Here is a 21830-nt window from a genome sequence, read left to right as displayed (position 1 = left end):
GCTGCACCCCCTATAGTTGCACCCCTGCCTACCAACCAACAATAAATTTGGCATCCGAAAAACTACAGTATGTGCTCATGTGGTGCACAGATTAGTCCTGTCAATTTAAGAAAGTGCTCCTAACAACAACTCGTTATGTGTATAAAAGACACCTGTCCACAGAATCACTTTCTTCTATTCAAAACTCATGATCATGACCAAGACCAAAGAGCTGTCAAAAGGACGTCAGGGACAATATTGTTGGTTGGTAGGCAGGGGTGTAGCTATAGGGGGTGCAGCAGTCGCGACCGCAACTGGGCCCTGTGCTGCAGGGGGCCCATGCAGCCCCCTCTACATATGGCCGGCAGCAGCATAGGCAGCTAGGGGTACCAGTGCACCATGCACACGGGTGGCTGGAGGTGGAGGCTGACTAGCACAGCTCCATGCTCGACTATCGCACTGGCTGCTCTTTAGTTGTGCATTCCCCGCATGACCTGTGTCTTCGGCCGGCTCCTCAGAGTACCCCTCTCCTGCTCCATGCATTGCCGCTCAGTCCGATGTCTGTTCTCCCCAGCCAGAGTCCCGCCCCCCCCCCCCCCCCAGTCCGGCCCACACTGCACTGCATACTTCTCCCGGGTAAACAAACCTTAAGCACACAGATGCAGCGCAGCCCTATGAGAGCCCCCTGGAGGACACTGCAGGCTTGTCTGCAGCCCCCCTCCTCCCCGTCATACACAGATGATGAAAGGTCTTTCTGGGAGATATGCTGATCACCCGTCCAGCACACTGGATGGAACCAAGGCCAACATGGATGTGTGCGCGGCCTACAGCTTGGTCATGGTGAGTGAGAGGGCCCCATCCCCCACACACCATTACATACCCCCTCCATCTCCCCCTGGGGACAAGGACCCCTTCTGACATGGGGACAGGGTCACCCACCTCCCCTGGGGACAGGGACCCCTTCTCACCTGGGGGCAGTAACTTCATCTGCCCTGGAGAAAAGGACCTCATCTCTTCTGGGGACGGGGATCCCATCCTGCCTAGGGACAGTCCCCCAATGGGGCACCTAAAAATTAAAAAAAATTAAATAAAAAAAACTACTGATACCAGTGGTGGAACTACAGGGCTCACAAAGGTCATACCTGTGACCACGCCCTGGAGTTCCACCGCCGGACTCAGAGGGAAGGGCCCTGGCTGGAGTTCAGGGGGGCCCTTCATGGTTTCTTGCATCGGGGCCCTGAAGGTTCTAGTTACGCCACTGTTGGTAGGGGATCAAATACTTATTTTACTCACTGAACTGCAACTCAATTTATAACATTTGTATTGTGTTTTTTCTGGATTTTTGGTTGATATTCTGTCTGTATCATTTAAAATGCACCAATGATAAAAACTATAGACCCTTTATTTCTTTGTAAGTGGGCAAAATCTGCCAGGAATCAAGCGATTATTTTCAGCACTATATATAGGTTGTACAGAGGCTCAAAGTTCTTTACTTTACTGTTAATATAGCATAACCAAAATGAATCACCTGTAATTTTGGCGACTAGGACATTCAGTCTGAGATTGGCCGTGCATAGAGAATGATAATGATTGCGACTATATACAGAAAGATTTGCTACACTTGTGCCTCAGAATTACTATGTATGGGGTGCAGTTTGAAAATGTTTGACTAGTGCCCAGAGTTCCCTGCCTGTAATGTCTCTTTTTATTGTCTATGGCATGCTTTTTCAACACATAGGAACTTTGAAATAACTTTCTGGTCTCAGGGAGCCCCTGCTAAAAATGACTATACTTACAACTCATGATACATTAGTGGGAGGGTCAGTGGGAAGAATGTTCCTTACACTTGTGGTCAGTGGGAAGTATTACCCCCCTACAGATATCTAAAAAGATCACTGGTGTCAGTGGGAACTTATTTGAGAGGCAGAGCTTGCTCATTGCTCAAGGAATCCCTAGAAACCTCTGGAGGAACCCCTTGTCTATGGTGAGTAATTGACAGGTCGTACTCAGTAATAGATGTGTATATTTTGCATATTAATTGATCTCCCAAAAAAAGTCAAAATGCTTGGAATTGGCTAGAAGCATGCTTTTCAGCCAAATTACTTGAGGTGATTGTAGCCGTATTAGTGCACTTGCAACAGAGGCCATTGAGTACTGATAGTATTTGCACTAACATACATTTTTTTAGGACAAGCTTTCGGAGGCATGTCCCCTTCTTCAGGGTCCCAGTACTGGGGGTATGTCCCCTTCTTCAAGGTCCCAGTACTGGGGGTATGTCCCCTTCTTCAAGGTCCCAGTACTGGGGGTATGTCCCCTTCTTCAAGGTCCCAGTACTGGGGGTATGTCCCCTTCTTCAAGGTCCCAGTACTGGGGGTATGTCCCCTTCTTCAAGTTCCCAGTACTGGGGGCATGTCCCCTTCTTCAAGGTCCCAGTACTGGGGGTATGTCCCCTTCTTCAAGGTCCCAGTACTGGGGGTATGTCCCCTTCTTCAAGTTCCCAGTACTGGGGGCATGTCCCCTTCTTCAAGGTCCCAGTACTGGGGGTATGTCCCCTTCTTCAAGGTCCCAGTACTGGGGGTATGTCCCCTTCTTCAAGGTCCCAGTACTGGGGGTATGTCCCCTTCTTCAAGGTCCCAGTACTGGGGGTATGTCCCCTTATTCAAGGTCCCAGTACTGGGGGTATGTCCCCTTCTTCAAGGTCCCAGTACTGGGGGTATGTCCCCTTCTTCAAGGTCCCAGTACTGGGGGTATGTCCCCTTCTTCAAGGTCCCAGTACTGGGGGTATGTCCCCTTCTTCAAGGTCCCAGTACTGGGGGTATGTCCCCTTCTACAAGGTCCCAGGGACCTTGAAGAAGGGGACATACCTGAAAGATTGTCCTGAAAAATTATATGTTAGTGCAAATAAAAAAAGTATCTCGGACAGTACTCAATTGTCTCAGCCAAAATAAAAATCTGAATTCTAGTTTTATGTAACTGTTTTTAAAATAAGTTTTACCAGCAGGGGGTTACATTTGTAAAAAAAAAAAATCAGATCTTGCTGCAGTAATAACCTGGTCTCCAGCGCTGACCCCTCAGATTCACTATAACAAGGTCCACCACTGGTCCTCCTCACAGTTGAATGACATCCAATATTATTTTTATTTGTTTTATAATGAAAGTTTTATTGCGTTTTCAAAACGTACAAAAGTGATAAGGGGAGTACAAGACATTAGTCACAGCAAAAAAAAATTAAAATAAATAAAAGCAGGTGACATACCGCTTAAAGAGAAAGTAAAGCCTTAATAAAAATAAAAATAGACCCTGCAAGGCAAAGGCATAATGAGCAAAGGCATAATGAGCTAGTATGCATAGCATACTAGCTCATTATGAATAATTTACCTGAGATGGAAGCCCCGAAGCGACCCTCGTTGTTCTCCTCCGACGCTACACCATGATACCCGCAGTGACTTCCGGGTATCGCGGCTCCGGCGCTGTGACTGGCTGGAGCCGCGATGACATCACCCCCGCCACTAACGGCATGATTACCGTTAGCAGCGGCATGCTTAGTGCACCTGCACGCCGCTGTCTACAGCGCATGCGACATAGACATTTGCAAATATCTCCTAAACCATGTAGGTTTAGGAGATATTTCTTGGACCTACAGGTAAGCCTTAATCTAGGCTTACCTGTAGGTCAAAGGTGTTGTAAGGGTTTACAACCACTTTAAACGCTTGAGTATATTGAAAGCAATGCAAATGCGTATAAGCAACTTTGTGATAAGTCTGTCTAAGCCCTTGTACACATGGTCGGACATTCTGACAAACAAATCCGTTGGATTTTGTCCGAAACTGTTGCATACACACGGTCGGACAAAGTTGTCAGAAAATCCGATTGTACATAGTAGCCAATAGCTTTGGTCTAGGAATTTGATCTGAGCATGAGTGGCACTTTGTCCGTCAGAGTAGGCTACACATGATCGGAGTATGTCCGATCGGAGCATTTTGTCGGAAAATTTTACCGGCAAGTTGGAAAAGTTGGTCCGTCGGATATTCTGACAGAAACAGTCCAATGGAAACCACACACAGTTGGATTATCCGACAAAACGGTCCGATAGGACACATTCCGTCGGAATCACCGACCGTGTGTACAAGGGCTTAGAAGCAGTCCCGCGGACGCTAACAAGTAGAACATTAGAACAGTTTAGTGAAATAAACCAAATAATACGGAGATCCAGTGGACAACCATTATGGGGATTAAAACAATACAGGTGACATATGACACTGAATGATAAAAGATAACACAAACTAAAAAATAGACAAAATAAAATAAAAATAAATGAACAAGTCTGCAAAAATCAGTTTTGCCTCTCTTTCTAACTGAACTCTCTAAAGGAGGAGTAGAGATCACTCTTCTGAATTAATTGCTTGTAATTGTTGGAGTTTGAACTGAAAATGTTAGTTTGTTTGGGGCAAAAAGGTATACTATGTCCCTCACTAACATGTGAGGCCGCTGGATGTGTGGTATAAACTGTATGTGGCTGAGACTACATACAGCATACTGCACTGTGTTCTGGGTATGAGACAGGAAGTCTCGGCTAAAACCCAGAAGACAGTAGAGTCTATCTGATCAGCAGTCAGCTATTCAGAGAAAGCAATGTATTCTAGCATTGAATACGAATCTTGACTGGCTGAGTCAGAGGTTGTGTCATCATCATCCTGCCCCTCTGACTTTATTGCTAGAATTCATTGCTTTCTCTGAGTGACTGACCAATCAGATAGACTGCATTGTTTTCCAGGTATGAGACAGGAAGTCTCGGCTCAAAACCCAAAACACAGTGCTGTATGCTCTATGTATCCTCACATCCAGCGGCCTCACGTTAGTGAGGGACATTGTTTGTTTGGGCCAAGGTGGCCCAAATGAACTATGTAACCTGTATCAAAAGGTGGAATTTAGATTTTTAAGTCTGAGGGGTCAGAAGCAGACCCAAGATAAGAAACTGGCAAGGACACCCAACAAGGCAAGGAGACAAGCCCTTGAAACCCACAGAAAGTATGTGCTATCATAGAACTGCCTGCAGGGCCTCATGGCCACAGCTAGCATGTGCTGCTGCAGCCACATCCTCCCAGTAAATCTTAAATATAGTGTGGACAGAGAACCAGATTGCATCTTTGCAAACTTGTAAGCCCTGGTACGATTCAGACGGAATGTGTCCTATCGGACCACTTTGTCGGATAATCCGACTGTGTGTGGTCTTCATCGGACTGTTTCCGATGGAGTATCCGACGGACCAAGTTTTCCAACTTGTTCGTAACATTTTCAGACAAAATGCTCCGATCGGACATACTCCAATCATGTGTAGCCTACTCTGATGGACAAAGTGTCACGCATGCTCAGACCAAAGCTATTGGCTACTAGCCTGAACGTAGTCCCGTCGTAACGAAATAACGTCATCACGTTATGTACAATCGGATTTTCTGACAACTTTGTCCGACCGTGTGTATGCAACAGTTTCGGACAAAATCCAACGGATTTGGTTGTCAGAATGTCCGACCGTGTGTACAAGGGCTAAGACTGAATCTGGGTAACAGAGTGCCCAGAAAGTACTCAGTTCCCTAGCAGAGTGAGCATTGACAGAGAATAGAGGGCCCTGAAGTCTAATGTCATAAAACTTATCAGGATACTCAGCTGAGTAGATAAGTAAGCCCTTGAGCACATGTAGGAATGTCATCACTAGAGGGAGCTAGTCCTTCTTTTGATATGCATAGTGGTCAAAACCTCCTATACATGGCAGTATGCCCCACCCATTAAGAATTACGGTTCTGTATCTTCTAGCAAATGAAAGAGAATTTGAAAAAGTAAATGAATAAAACATTTTTTTTTAAATAAAACATTTTGTAACTTACAAACAAAAAAGATAGATTGATGTAAAACTATTCATTTCCATGGTCGGGGAACTACAGCCACTTGTGGTTACTGTACATTCATTCACAGATGAGGTCCAGGCCAGAGTGTTGAGAGATTTGGAACAAATTGTAGTGGAAAGAAAATAATGAAGCACATACACAATTTGCCTTTATTTGCCTATTTTCTAATTAATAAATAGATATAAAGTCCAAAGGTAACTTGGTAACTGCATTCTGTATCCTACAGAGAATCGGAAATCAGTCTCGGAGTTGGAAGAAGTTCCAGGCACAGAGTACATCTTGGATGGCTCATTCTATAGATGGAATGGATGGCACAGTCACGTGGGAATCTTGTCACCGCTTCCTCAGCAAAGGAGGGACCGCCCCTACCAGTGCAGCGAATGTGCTAAAACCTTCTCAGATCTCTCACGTTTTCTCCGACACCAAATTGGCCACACTGGCGGACGGCCATACCACTGCCGTCACTGCATAAAGACTTTCCGGCAGCCCTATGAGCTAATGGTCCACCAGAGGGTTCATACAGGGGAGAAGCCTTACCAATGCACGGTGTGTGGCAAAAAGTTTATCAAAAACTCCATCCTGAAGGTTCATCAGAGGATTCATACTGGTGAACGGCCGTACAAGTGCACGCTGTGCTCAAAGAGCTTCGTACAGTCTCACCACTTAAAGACTCACCAGCGGACACACCTAGCTGGCAGAGTACAAACCTACTGAGTTCCAGAGGATGTTGCAGAGGGGCCTTCTTCATACAATAAGTAATCAGACCGATATCTTCTTGTCAAGCCACTATGAATGATAACAAGGAAAAAAACTCAGCTGATGCCAAAGACTGAATAAGCAAGAACATGCAAAAAATATATACAATATTTAATCTTACAAGTTGTAAAATATTTATTTTTGAAATTCTAGGTAGAGGAAATATATTGAAAGACATTATCTGAGGAATTCAGTAAATATTTGCAGTCTGGAGCATCAGTTGAGTAATCGGAGAAGTTGGCAGTACAGTTTACATCTACATGTGAAGTCATTCTTGAATTTGAAAACATAAAATGGTAAATATGCCAACTGTGAGCTGATGCGATCACTAAAGGTGAATGCACAAGAATTTTTTGATTTGGTTCAAAAAGATGGAAGAATGAAATATCAATACTGGAGCCAGTATGGGGACAACCATCTTGTAGATGCCAAATTTTAAGTGAATTCCTATAATGGCTTTCATTATTTATTGTAAAGTGACTCTGACATGTTCAAATTGCAGTCACGTCAAAATCTGATACTTGAAAAATCCACAGCACATCTGAATGTCTGCCTTCCTGCACCCACTGCAGATGGATCCACCTGGAAGGTTGTCGATTAAACATTTCTGTAGTTTTACCCATGCTATCATCTAGAATTGAACAGTATACTATATGGCGAAAGCATTTGTGGTCACCTGACCATCACATTTATAATATCCTGTTGATCATCCCAACCCAAAACCATGGGCGTTATGATGGGCTTGACCTGCCATGAAAGTTGGAACATGCTCCACTCCTTTGGGAAGGCTTTCCACAAGATTTTGGAGAGTGTATATAGGAATTTGTGAGTATTTAGCCAAAAGAGTGTTTTGTGAGGTCAAGTACTGTTGTTGGACAAGAAGACCAGGCTCATAATTTGTTTTATGGATGAGAAGACCTAGCTAGCACTTCATCACAAAGATGTTCAGTAGGGTAGAGGTACGGATGTTGAAAGAGAACACCTGGCTTACAATTGGTGTTCCAATTTATTACAAAGTTGTTTAGTAGGATTTAGGTACTGATGTTGAAAGAGAACACCTGGCTTACAATTGGTGTTCCAATTTATTACAAAGTTGTTCAGTAGGATTTAGGTACGGATGTTGAAAGAGAACACCTGGCTTACAATTGGTGTTCCAATTTATTACAAAGTTGTTCAGTAGGGTAGAGGTATGGATGTTGAAAGAGAACACCTGGCTTACAATTGGTGTTCCAATTCGTTACAAAGGTGTTCAGTAGGATTGAGGTACTTATGTTGGATTGAGAAGACCTGGCTTACAATTGGTGTTCCAATTCATCACAAAGCTGTTTAGTAGTGTTCTCTTTGCAGACCCCCGGTGTTCCTGTACAAAAAAAACTGGTTAGACCATGTCTTTATGAACCTAGCTTTGTGCACAGGGACACAGTCTTGCTGGAACAGAAAAAGGCCTTCATCAAAGGAGATGCATAAATATCTAAGATGTCTTTGTATGCTGTAGCATTATCAGTACCTGTCACTGTAAACACCTCAGCTTAATATTTTGGAGGGGGCCATAAACATTTGGTCATAAAGTGTACTTTTTGTAAAACATTGACTATAACATTTAAAAATGGAAGACATTATGGAAATCCCCTATGATCAGAGTATACATCAATTTCTTCATCATTGTCCTTGATGCATCCAGATGGAGAAACAGAAGACCTAGCTATGGAAGTGTGTTTATGGCCATTTCATTTATATACTTTGCTCTTCAAAGAGTGTCCTATTTATATGTCATTAACAGGAACAAGTAGATTTGTAATTTCTAGGAGAAAATGTACTTTGGTAATTGTCTTCTGACCTGTGCAACAAAAGAATCAGAAGCCGTCATCTGCTCCAGGGATGCTAATCTCAGAAGCCACAGCTCGATGTCCTAAGATTTGGCTCAGTTATTGGGATTTTTTTCTTCATGTGGTTTCTCATTCAGGAACAGCTCATATTGCCATCCAGGTAATTAGAAAAACTCTTTGAACCCTATCTGGGTGTAATTTTAAATGTTTTTTCTCTTCCGTTCATTGAGGGATACAGAAGATCTTCATGACGGATGCTCCTGCAGGCGGTGACATAAAACCCATCCGCCATGAAGATCTTCTGTATCCTTTAATTAACTCATAGAAAAGGATTGCACAATGAGTAAAATAAATCCCATTATATCTTCCATTTGTTTAACTGCATCAGTACTGGGCACTTTCGCCTCCTTCCTTCCCAGACCAATTTTCAGCATTCAGCGCTCTCGCACTTCCAGTAAGAATTGCGTGGTCATGCTACGCTGTACCCAAATTAAATTTTTATAATTTTGTTCGCACAAATCGAGCTTTCTTTTGGTGGTATTTATTCACGACCCCGTTTTTTTATTTTTTGCGATATAAGCAGAAAAAGAGCGGAAATTTGGAAAAAAAATATATTTTCTTTATTCTATTTTAAAAGAAATCCAATAAAATGGAATTGTGTCATAAATTTAAGCCAAAATGTATTCTGCTACATGTTTTTGGTAAAAAAAATTCCGTTAAGTGTATAATAATTGGTTTGTGTAATCACGGACATATGTACGCAAATGATCATATACAGATGTGCGCAGGTGATCACGGACATATGTGTGCAAATGATCATTGGGACATGTTATTTTACTGTTATATATGTGGGGGACGTGTTTTGGGGATCATTACTATGTGGGTACATGTGTTTTGTATTTTACATTGTGGGGGCATGTGTGTTGTACACTGTGGGGACACTAGGTTGGTGATCAGTGAGTAAAAAGCTGTAAAAAATAACTCATACTCACTGATCACCAGCCGGCTGCAGAGATCCGCTCACCTCTCCTCAATGACAACTTCCGCATGAGGAGAGGAGAGCCGATTGCCTAGCAACTGGCTGTTTCTTTACATCACATGACACCCGTGATTGGACACGGCCGTCATGTGATCAGGAGGTCCAATCACAGAGCCCTCCCGTCGATCTAAGATGCGCTGTGTCTGGGTGACATGAGTGCATCTGTATCGTGCTGCTGCGTGGGATCCCCCTCCTTCTGAGGGACGTTCCTGAACATCCGCTCAGAAGGAGAGAGCGCCTACCCGACCGTACATATGCAGTGGCTGGGTGGGAAGTGGTTAAGGACATAAGCAGATTTTCATGACGATGGGTTTTATGTTGCCACCTGCAGGAGCAACTGTCATGAAGATCTATTGTGCCCTCTAATGAACTCATAGAAAAGGATTTGATGGCAAGTAAAAAAATCAATTTTTTTTTGTTTTTCCATAAAATAGTGTTTTCACCTTTTTAATCCTTTTTTGCATCTCATTGCTGCTGATCACCTCCAGCCCAGTTCAGCCACAGCCACCCAAAAAGTGAAGTTCCGATTTTCTTCCTCCTTATCTACCCCCTCCTCTGGCAGGTACCTTGATTGGAGAGTTACTTGCTCCCACTTCCCACAGGCAATTGGAGCAGAAGTTCAACCCTCTCCCTCCACCCCCAACCTTCTGGGACACATCACAGGTCCCAGGAGGCTACAGGACCATTCACAAGGCACATCACTGCTCACGAATGCACAGTGGGGAGCCAGATGTGAAGCCGCAAGGAGACAGCCGGCTTCCTACAGTTAACATGCTGGAGCCATGGAACCAAAAACCGGTGAAGACCTGGCCCGGGTGAGGAGCACAGAATCCCTGGACAGTTGAGTGTTGGTTTATTAAAAGTCAGCAGCTACAGTTTTTGTAGCAACCGACTTTTAATTTTTGGAAACCTAGCTGAAGCTCCTCTTTAAGAAATGTCTCTAATACACGCTGTCACGCCAGACAGGAAAATTACAGGGGTTAAAATCTAGTAGCACTATTCAAAGAGACAGAAGTTCTTTAAGTTCTGGTGTAGTGCATTAGAGATAAGCTTAACAATTTTGAAACATTGTTTAATGAAAGAACAGGAAAACCAGTGCAGAAAATATTTACAGAAAAATATATTACAATAGAAAAAGACAGCAATGCAGCAGTAAAATAAAGAGGATAAAAAATGAGAAGCATAACTAACTTCACACAAATAGAAATTCAATCAGATAGACATTGTACTTACCGTTACAGCCTCCATTTTTCGTATGCTTACCTCCACTTTCCTGTTGTAGTGTTATTAGTGTGTCAAAATCTAAGTGCACAGTTAAATAGAAACCTGACTAAGATTATGCACTGAATTGTGAAGCAAACAGACCTGGTCAGTCACACCCTTTTTCTGATGAGATACACCCCCACGTTTATTTCTGTAGCACAAGTCAGTGTAAGTAAACTTGTGCAGAGAGGTGTGGGCACTACTCATCTGTGCCAACATAGAGTGCTTGAGAGGAAGCACAGAAAGTGCATTTCCACTGAGAGAAAAGTATTTAAAGCGGAGTTCCGCACCTACAAACACAGCTGCTGATGACTTTTAATATATGGACACTTAACTGTCCAGGGAGCCCATGATGCCAGCACCCCAGCCAATCTTCGGATCAGCTGTCGGGTGCTGCCGCCGCCATCGCCGTTAAGGGAAACCGGCAGTGAAGCCTTTCAGCTTCATGGACGGCTCCCTATTGCGCTGCAATTTCTAATTGGCCCAACGGCAGAGGAAGGAGGAGGGGGTCGAGTTTCTGAGAGATGGCGCTGTGACCCCGTCTCTGGAATTGGGGAAGAGGGACCTGTTATAACAGGTCCCCCTTCCCCCTAAAAGGTGCCAAATGTGGCACCAGAGGGGGGGGGGGAGAAGCAAATAAGCAGACGTTCCACTTTTGGGTGGAACTCTGCTTTAACTACTTACTTTCACAAAATCAATTAATATACACTTATTGGGATTTTTTTTACCAAAGACATGCAACAGAATACCTTTTGGCCTAAATTATTATTATTTTTTATTGGATATGTTTTATAACAGAAAGTAAAAAATATGGGGGGGGGGGGGGGGGTTGGGGGGTCAAAATTGTCTGTCTTTTTCCGTTTACATAGTTCAAAATAAAAAACCCAGTGGTGACCAAATACCACCAAAAGAAAGCTCTGTTTGTGAGCCATTGCCAGTTAAAGTAGCGCAATGCTGAATAGCAAAGAATGGTCTAGTCATGAAGGGAGTAAAACCTTCCAGACGTCAATTGGTTAAAGGCATTTCCTAACAAAACAAGAAAGATTGAGACTTTTTTGGGGCTTTAACCCTCAGTCTCTCTTTGGTTAGCGTATGTCCTGCTCACATATTTTTGTCTTTCTTTGACAGGCCTCTGTATCCACTGAAATTGGTCCCAGTCCAGGAAAATTCCTTAGAAGACTTTTGGATCTCCTGTACTGAAAGGTCTGTAGGCTTCTGTCAGGGTCCAGGAAGTAATGAGGCCTTCATCATAGGACATCTCCCACATCGTTTCCATCTGGTCATAGCTATTAAGACCAGAGATTCGTCCTCCACCTTCTACAGATACCTGTTGAACTTGGTACCTTCAGATCTAATATGAAGACTTCTGGGAAGTTCATCTGCAGGGTGAGGATGGAAACCCCAAATTATATTACAAACGCCAGAAACAAGGATAATGAATTGGACATTTGGAGTGAAAGGAACCATTATTGTTTAGGTTGTCTCAAAGCCAATCAAATTAGTTTTACTTGATTTTTTTTTTTCAGCTCGGTTCTCGGTTTAATTAGCATAAGACTGCTGTTGGGTTGATTCACCCTTTAGCTTCTTGTTGGGGGATACACTGCTGAGATTTCTGCCCTAAAGTCCCTAGGTCCTTCCTCCATCTGGGATTGTTGCAAATAATTTTTTTTTCTTAATTTATAGCACTTTAGAGCACAGAAAATGCAACAGGAGGGTAAAGGCGTCCTATAGTAGGTGCAGTCTGAGTTGGGAACTACCAACAGGGAGCCTGAGAGAAATACCAGAAGCCATGGGTGATGTAGACTACAATCGTGTACCGAAAAGCAGTTTTAATTGAAGACAGGAATATGGGCACAGGCCACGGCTGACAGGTGGTGGGGTGTTCATCCTGATCCTCTCATCACTGCATAGTCAGTCATTGACCTAGGACAAAGGAAGTTAGAATTCCTCAACTGCATCCTTGCTTGAGGTCAGTGGATCAGAAGACAATTAGCATTTCCAAAAATGGGGGTCAGCCGTACAGACTACATTTTTCCTTACTAAAGCTTCCCTTATATTTGGTTATGCATGTCCATTGGTATCATTTTTGTCGCACTTCACCCAAAACGTACTTTTTTAAAAATATATATAGGTGGAAGATCTAGAACCTCTGCCATGTATATTACTGTTTTTGCCCCCACTGGGGAGATTTAGCCACACCGGTGATACAATGTCACAAGAACAGAAAGTGATAGGATATCTTTCTACTGGGGATAGAGATGGAAACAAAAGCACATGTTTTAATAGATGGGGAAATGTAAGACCAACCTTTCTCAACCAGGGTTCCTCCAGAGGTTGCTAGTGATTCCTTGAGCAATTTCTACCTCTCAGATAAGTAACCACAGCCACCAGTTTTTAGGCGTTAGGGGACATTTTTAACACTGACCACCAATGTAATGCCCCCTCTTGCTACTAACCACCAGCGTAAAGGGATCCTTCCTTTTGGATACTTCCAATGACCACCATTGTAGAAGAACTCCTTTACTGATCACTAGTCTAAGAAGGCCCCTCCCCACTTACCACCAATGTAAGGCGCTCTCTTCCTACTAACCACCAGTGTACCCTTCCTTCTTGGATTCTTCCAATGACCACCATTGTAGAGGAAGAACTCCTTTACTGATCACTAGTCTAAGCCCTTGTACACACGATCGGAGATTCCGACGGAATGTGTCCGATCGGAGCGTTTTGTCGGATATTCCGACTGTGTGTGTGGTCTGCATCGGACTGTTTCCGTCGGACCAAATTTTCCAACTTGCCGGAAATATTTTCCGACAAAATGCTCCGATCGGACATACTCCGATCATGTGTAGAGAATTCCGATCGGACAAAGTGCCACGCATGCTCAGATCAAATTCCTACATCAAAGCTATTGGCTACTAGCCTGAACGTAGTCCCGTCGTAACAAAATAACATCATCACGTTCTGAACGATTGGATTTTCCGACAACTTCGTCCGACCGTGTGCATACAACAGTTTCGGACAAAATCCGACTGATTTGGTTGTCGGAATCTCCGACCGTGTGTACAAGGGCTAAGAAGGCCCTTCCCCACTGACCACCAATGTAATGGAGGATTTTACTGACCACAAAAAGGAGCGCCTTTACAATTAATCATCATAGTAAGCAGACATTTCTTTATTAACCATCAATTTAAAAGAAAACTACAATTTTCACTCTCTGCATTATTTTCTAGCCATTATTACTAGTCGTTATAGTCTATTAATATTTCAAAAAATAATGCTGTTATATGGAGCAGCCCTTCTAAGTACTTCAAATACCTTAATATTTTATTTGTATACTGTAACTTATTGTTCATATACTGTAATTCATGTTATGTCCCAATAGCAATATAGTAATTATTAGCAGAAGTTCCATGAGATCTAAAAGTTATTTCAAGGTTCCACAATGTTAAAAAGGTTGCGATTGGTTGGGTTAGACCAGGGATCTCCACACTTTCTTAACAAATGTCCAGCTTACTATCCTCCAGACATTGGGGGTGCTGCACTAGAGCCAGTGGGAGAAGAAAATGCTCCGCTGTCCAGTGGGAGTAAACAATGCTCGTCAGTGGCAGAAATAGTGCCCCATCGCTGGTGTCAGTGAGAGGAGTTGTGCCCCCTCGCTGTCAGTGGAAGAAATTGTGTCCCATTATTGGTTTCAATCTAAGGAATCGTGCCCCATCGTTGGTATCAATCTAAGGAATTGCGCCCCATTATTGGTATCAATCAAAGGAACCGTACCGTATCGTTGGTATCAGTGGGAGGAATCATGCCCCTTCATTGAAATCAGTGGGAGGAATCGTGTTTTTCTGTTCCAGGGACACCCCACGTTCTTCTTTTGCTAGTGTCACCTGGACAGGAAAAGGAAGGGAAATCTCCCCACTGAACATACCGAAATATAATCCTAACAGAGCTATTAAACAAAAAAAAAATGTGTGGGCTAGATTTAGATCTTAATAGGAAACCTGTCCTGAAAGGAATACTGAAGCCATCGTGGAACCCATCTTAAGATGCTTTTTATCCCCCATCCTTATATCCTTTGTGATAGCTAGATCTCCCTACCTTCCGAAGTGTGCCCACTTCTGCCAATCGTAACCATTATCATAGTTGCCAGTTGTCCCTGACCTCCAGAAATTAGGCAGTATCGGAAAACTGGTCCCTGTTTTCTGCCATTATGAGGGGGTCTATTGTATTTAGCAGAGTAGGATGAGCTGAACAGGTCAAAGGGGAAGATGTTTTCTGTCTTCAGAAGAGTCAGTTTTTGATGTACTTATTCCTAAAAGGGAACCTATCATTTGTGAATATGGTATAAGCTAACTGGGTGATGAGGCACCCTAAGGTGCCAGGACTTACCTGTGCCTTGTTATAATTCATCTCTGGAAGCCCCTGAACCCAGGTTTCCGATGAATGTGAAATGAACGGATTCCACTGGATTTCTTCAAACGCCTTCACTGGATATTGTTATTTTTCTACATGTTCTTGGGGAGGCAAAGCTGGTTACCATGTCTGTGTGTTATTGATATTTATATTTTGGCCCATATGGCACAAAGTGCAATACAGTGTGGTGGTGATAATATTAAAGTTTCCTATACCCGTGTTTCTGTTGTCTGAATTTTTCAGGTGTCAGGACAGACAAGTTTGATTTCACACCAAAGTTCCCATGTTAACCTGTTGCTGCCCACCTAACGTATATGTGTGGCTGCAAAACTTTATTTTTTATTTTTTGTGGTTTTGGAGTGAAAATGAAACGCCTGTTAGTTTTTATTACTGTCTGTATCTCCAGTTTAACTGCTACAAGGCGGGACCTCTGCACCAGACCACATAAAAAATATATATATATATACACACACACACACACACACACACATATATATTAATGACTCAGCAGGTAGGGGACTCCCATGCATGCCACCAGGGGCTCGCTCCTGCTGTGATAACATACACAGTGGGATACAAACAGCAGGCATTGTGGGGTCAGGTGTGTTCAATCACAGCCGGTCACATGTAAACATGGAAATGCCGGTGTTCTGCAGAGAAAGGTCCCCCCCCGGTGGATAATGACCGCCCCTGTATTGCGCAGGCGCAGCAGCACGTGCGCAGTATGAACCACAACAGAGCCGCCCAAAATAGCCGAACATAAACACCTGTGAGTAAGCTGTACACTGCGCGTGCGCAATGAACACGACATTGTACCAGACCATGCCGCACGCTCCCAAAACTCATGCTACTCTGCAAGAGGCGTACTGTTATATCGTGTAATCTGATAACTTAGGAGGTGGTTTTAACAATAAACTACACGACATTGCAGGGCATGTTTAAACAAATGAAGGGCAGGATTGCAAAACCCGCCCTTCATTTCTTTAAACATTCCCCGCAAACAGCTCCGCCCATTTATTTCAAATTCAGCCTCTTCTGTAGCCATCTGCCCCTTACACATATCTCAGTAATACACCCGCCCCTTGCAGAGTAGCACGAACATCGGGAGTGTGCGGCAGCGTCTGACACAATGTCGTGGTCAATGCGCAGTGTACAGCTGACTCACAGCTGTTCAGCTTCGGCTATTTCCAGCAGCTCTGTTGTGGTTCGTACTGCGCAAGCGCTGCCCCTGTGCAGTACAGGGGGGGAACCTTTCTCGGCAGAACACCAGTAATCGGCTCTTATCGCCTCACACTGACAGAATGTGTGGTGAGGAAAGCCGAAAAGCGGCATCTCCTCACAGGGGACAAGACATGTAATCAGGACAATGATCATCAGTGCCCATTATGCCACGTACACACGACTGGACTTTTTGACAGCAAAGGTCTGACGGAACTAGTACGTCGGACAATTCAATCGTGTGTGGGCTCCATCTGACCTTTGCTTGCCAAAAATCTGTCAGACTTTAGAAATAGAACATGTTTTAAATTTTCCCGCCGGACCGAGAAATCAGTTCGTTTGTATGCTAGTCCGACGGGTAAAAACCGACGCTAGGGCAGCTATTGGCTACTGGCTATGAACTTCCTTAATTTAGTCCGGTCATACATCATCACATTCGAATCCGTCAGACTTTAGTGTGATTGTGTGTGGCCAAGTTCTTTCATTCGGAAAGTCCTTTGGAACGCTGCCAAAAGTCAGTCGGAAAGACCGTCAGACCTAGTCCCTCAAAAAGTCTGGTCGTGTGTACGTGGCATAAGTGAGGCCAGTTAGTGCTGGCTATAAGTGCCACCTATCAGTGCATCATATAGTGCCACCTATTCAGTTCCGTCTCATCAGCGCACATCAGTGAAGGAGAAAAATTACTTGTCATTAAAATTTTGTAAATAAGAAAAACATTTTGTTTTCAAAATTATTGGTCTCTCTTTTAATTTAGTAAAAAAAATACCACCAAAAGAAAGCTCTATTTGTGTGGAGAAAATTATACAAAATTTTCACATGGTTACAGTGTAGCATGACAGCGCTGACGATTGGCCTGGGCAGGAAGGGGGTGAAAGTGCCCTGTAGGTAAGTAATTAAAATCACTTACAAGCAATCGGTGTAAAAAAGAGGCTCATAGAAATCAACATTCGGCAGGGCTCCCGTCACTGTGACTCCGTGTCCACTCAGCCAACCAGCCAGGCTGCTTCTTGGAGTGCTGTCCAAGTGCCCTTTTGGCTCCAGCATATCCCTTCCTTGGATGGTGGCTGAGAGTAGGTCTCTCTCACGCAGAAGCACCTTATGAACTTTTCCCTATTCGAAATCCCCCAGACCAGTGGACCGGCTACAGGAATGCTAAAAGCTCATCAACCATGGAGTGTGTACAGTGTGGGGTCACCCTTAGATTTTTAATTTTTTTTTTTTTCAGTAAAAGTGAATTAACATTTTAAACCAGTGGTTGTTAACATACAAGCTATAGGGGGCATCAACTGCAGCCCCTGACAATCAAAGGGCCACACATAAATGTAATGCTTGAGAGGATTGCCAGACCACATAGCGGAAACGATGCACATGCTACATTGTTGGCTGAAATTGATGCGGCAGAAGACAATATAAAACTGGGAACATGTTCTATGATGCGAGTAAAGATCAATGCTATTACCCTAAGCCAGTGATAGCGAACCTTGGCACCCCAGAAGTTTTGGAACTACATTTCCCATCATGCTAAACTACACTGCAGAGTCTATGAGCATCATGGGAAATGTAGTTCCAAAACATCTGGGGTGCCAAGGTTTGCCATCACTGCCCTAAGCAGTGTTCCCACTAATGACTGCTGAGGTCCAAAGGCTGCACATCATCTATAGTGCCTTGAAAAAGTATACATACCCCTTAAAATTTTCCACATTTGGTCATGCTACCGCAGACAACAGTATAACCCTACTTTTTTTTTGGTATTCCTGTGCCCTTCAAGGACTTATGCCACATACACACGATCGGAATTTAAGCAGCAAAAGACCGATGAGAGTTGCGACCGTGTGTATGCTCCATCGGTCTTTTGCGGGCTGAAATTCCGATCGTGTGTACGCAGCATAAGTCCTTAAAGGGCACAGGAATACAAAAAAAAAAAAAAAAAGCATTTTCGGATAGGAACTTTTCCCGACCAAAAAATTGAGAGCATGCTCTCAATCTTTTGCTGGCTGGAATTCCGCCAGCAAAAGACTGATGAGAGTTTTTTTGTTGGAAAATGAGATCGTGTGTATTGCTCCGTCGGTCTTTTGCTGTCTGAATTCCAGCCAGCAAAAGATCGAGAGCATGCTCTCAATTTTTTGGTCAGGAAAAGTTCCTATCCGAAAATGCGATGGTCTGTGGCAATTCCGACGTGCAAAATTCCTACGCATGCTCGGAAAAAATTTGACACATGCGCGGAAGCATTGAACTTCATTTTCTTCGGCTCGTTGTACATCATCACGATTGACGGTCGTAATTTCAGCGAACTTTTGTGTGACCGTGTGTATGCAAGTCAAACTTGAGCGAAATCCCATCGGAAAAGCCGCCATATCTTTTCCCGACAAGAAATCCGATCGTGTGTACACGCCCTTCAAGTTATTTAACTTATTTCATAAATTAGGATAGGGGCAGTGGTGTTGTGGATAGGAATATCAATCATGTTTTCATTCCACAGAAATGACCCACCACAGACAAATTTATAACCCAATTTGGGTCCTGAGCCATAGTTTAGGGAACACTGATTAAGAGGAGAGTTTGCATACATTTGGCCATCTAGTGTGTGTGTGTGTATGTAATATATACACATATATATATATATATACACACAGCTTTGAAAAAGTATTCATACCCATTGAAAATTTCCACATTGTGTCATGTTACAACCAAAAACGTAAACGTATTTTATTGGGATTTTATGTGATAGACCAACACAAAGTCGCACATAATTGTGAAGTAGAAGGAATATTATAAATAGTTTTCAAAATTTTTTACAAATTAATATGTGAAGTGTGGCGTGAATTGTATTCAGCCTCCTTTACTCCGATACCCCTAACTAAAATCTAGTGGAGCAAATTGCTTGCAGAAGTCACCTAATTAGAAATGTGTAATTTAACCGCTAGCCGACCAGCCGCCGCAGTTATACTGCAGCAGGTTGGCACGGCTGCGCAAATCACCTTGGGTATCATCGCTCCTTTAAGATGAACTAGCAGGCGCGCATGAAGTTCGCCGGGCACCTGCCATTGCTCTAGACACAGCAGGAACATGGATGTGTGTATGAATAGAGATCCACGTTCTGTCAGGGGAGTAGAGAGATCATGTGTTCCTAGTATATAGGAACACCGATCGGTCTTCTCCCCTAGTCAGTCCCCCCAGTTAGAACACACCTAGGGAAAAATGTAACCCCTTAATCACCCCCTAGTGTTAACACCTTCCCTGCCAGTGACATTTATACAGTAATCGGTGGCTATTGTTTAACTCTGGTCGCTATATAAATGTCAATGGTCCCAAAAAATTTTTTTTTTTTAAAGTGTCAAGTGTCCGATCTGTCCTCCGCAATGTCGCAGTCCTGATAAAAAAAAAATTGATATAATAAAAATGCCATGAATCTATCCCCTATTTTGTATGCGCTATAACTTTTGCGCAATTTCTTTTACCAAAAATATGTAGAAGAATACATATCGCCCTAAACCGATGAAGTGTTTTGTTTTATTTTTAGATATTTATTATAGCACAAAATATTATGTTTTTTTCAAAATTGACACTTTATTTTTGTTTATAGCGCAAAAAATAAAAACCGCAGAGGTGATCAAATACCACCAAAAGAAAGCTATTTGTGTGTGGGGGTGGGGGGGACATAAATTTTGTTTGGGTGCAACACGCATGACTGCACAATTGCCATTTAAAGCAATGCAGTGCTGTATCGCAAAAAAATGGCCCGGTCAGGAAGGGGGCAAATCCTTCCGGCCTGAAGTGCTTAATCTCACTATAAATACAGCTGTTCTGTGAAGCCCTCAAAGGTTTTTAGAGAACATTAGTGAACAAACAGCATCGTGAAGGCCAAGAAACACACCATACAGGTCAGGGTTAAAGTTGTGGAGAAGTTTAAAGCAGGGTTAGAATTTAAAAAATATTGCAAGCTTTGAACATGTCACGGAGCTCTGTTTAATCCATCATCTGAAAACGGAAAATGAAAATGGCACAACTGCAAACCTACCAAGACATGGCCGTCCACCTAAACTGAGAGTCTGGGCAAGGAGAGCATTCATCAGAAGCAGCCAAGAGGCCCATGGTTACTTTGGAGGAGCTTCAGAGATCCACAGCCCAGGTGGGAGAATCTGTCCACAGGACAATTATTTGTCGGGTACTCCAAAAATCTGACCTTCATGGCAAGAAGAAAGACATAAGAAGTCCTGTTTGCAGTTTGGACGAAGCCATGTGGGGGACACAGCAAACATATGGAAGAAGGTGCTCTGGTTATATGGAGACAAAAATTGGCCAACTCAATATTAATGGCCATAGTTTTAGATTGAGATGACCAACAAACCCATTTGGGTGTGAAAAACAGGAGACCATCAACAAATAGTGAGTGTAAAGGGAACATAATATCGTTCAATCCTTAGCACCAAAGAACTTATAAAGGCGTGTATAATATAAACATTGGGGAAGAAAAGTGGGAAGCTTGGTCTTTAGTTTAGCTAAAATGACAAAGAACATTTTTCTTCTTCCACGACAAAACGTTAATACATCAATTAACGTTTATGGATCTACGTACAATCATATGATTCCATATATAACCTTTAACCATTCCAGGCCACCGTGTGCCACATCCACTCCCCCACAGCAGTCTCCGTTACATATTTTTTATTTTATTTTTTTAAATCAGAGAAAGTTTATTGAATAACAACAAAACATAGAAGTACAACTTGCAGCTTACATCTCAAGTACAAATTCTTGTCACAGGGTATAAACTTGTTCACCTCTACAAAAGGAATATATCGACATTTAATTCCACCGCCTCACATGCCACATCGTCCCGTCCTCCTCACATGTTGACGCCTTATATTCTAGCTGTACCCCGATTCACCCATACAGAATCATTTACAGTGGGTGTCTAACAGTCAATGCCCCCCCCCTACTCTAATTTCACTTCCCTTGCTCTTATCTCAGCATTCTGTCCATAACTAGATCAACCGGTGAAAGGCCGGGGGTATCCAACCAAAGTGCCCAGAGTTTCTCAAAATTTTCCAGTCGCCCTCTATGTTGAAAAATGTACTTTTCCATCCTAATAGTATCCCCCATTTGGGCGATCCATTCCCCCAGTGTTGGAGGCTCGGTCGCCTTCCAATGCCTAAGAATCATCTTCCGTGCTTGGAACAGGGCCCTGGCCACGGCCTGTCCACTATTGTTCCCCATGGAAGCATCATCTAGGATCCCAAGTAGACATGGTTTTGGGTCTGAGGGTATGGTAATCTGGAACACTCTGTTAATAGTGTCCAGTACCCCTGTCCAGAATAGGTGTAGTTTGGGGCATCTCCACAGCAGGTGGATCAAATCCCAGTGATCTCTTGCGCACCTGGGGCAGTCTGGGTCCTGTCGCACCCCCATCCTAAACAGTCTGTCAGGCGTGTAGTG

At 43.3% G+C, this 21830-nt stretch overlaps 1 protein-coding gene across 1 annotated transcript in view; it reads left to right on the top strand.

Moving 5' to 3' along the window:
• Positions 1-15396, top strand: part of LOC143989165 (uncharacterized) — a 129121-nt gene extending 113725 nt beyond the window's left edge. The window contains exons 12-13 of the mRNA XM_077489196.1: positions 6109-8624; positions 11895-15396. Coding sequence (XP_077345322.1) covers positions 6109-6596 — 488 coding nt within the window. The 3' untranslated portion in view covers positions 6597-8624; positions 11895-15396. The remainder of the gene's footprint in view (positions 1-6108; positions 8625-11894) is intronic.
• The last annotated feature ends 6434 nt before the right edge of the window (positions 15397-21830 follow it).

Source organism: Lithobates pipiens, unplaced genomic scaffold, assembly GCF_037356315.1.
Source record: "Lithobates pipiens isolate NorthernLeopardFrog02 unplaced genomic scaffold, aLitPip1_a1.2 Scaffold_18, whole genome shotgun sequence".
Lineage (NCBI taxonomy): Eukaryota > Metazoa > Chordata > Amphibia > Anura > Ranidae > Lithobates > Lithobates pipiens.
Note: the sequence above shows the minus strand (reverse complement) of the source record. Positions and strands in the feature narration are given on the sequence as shown.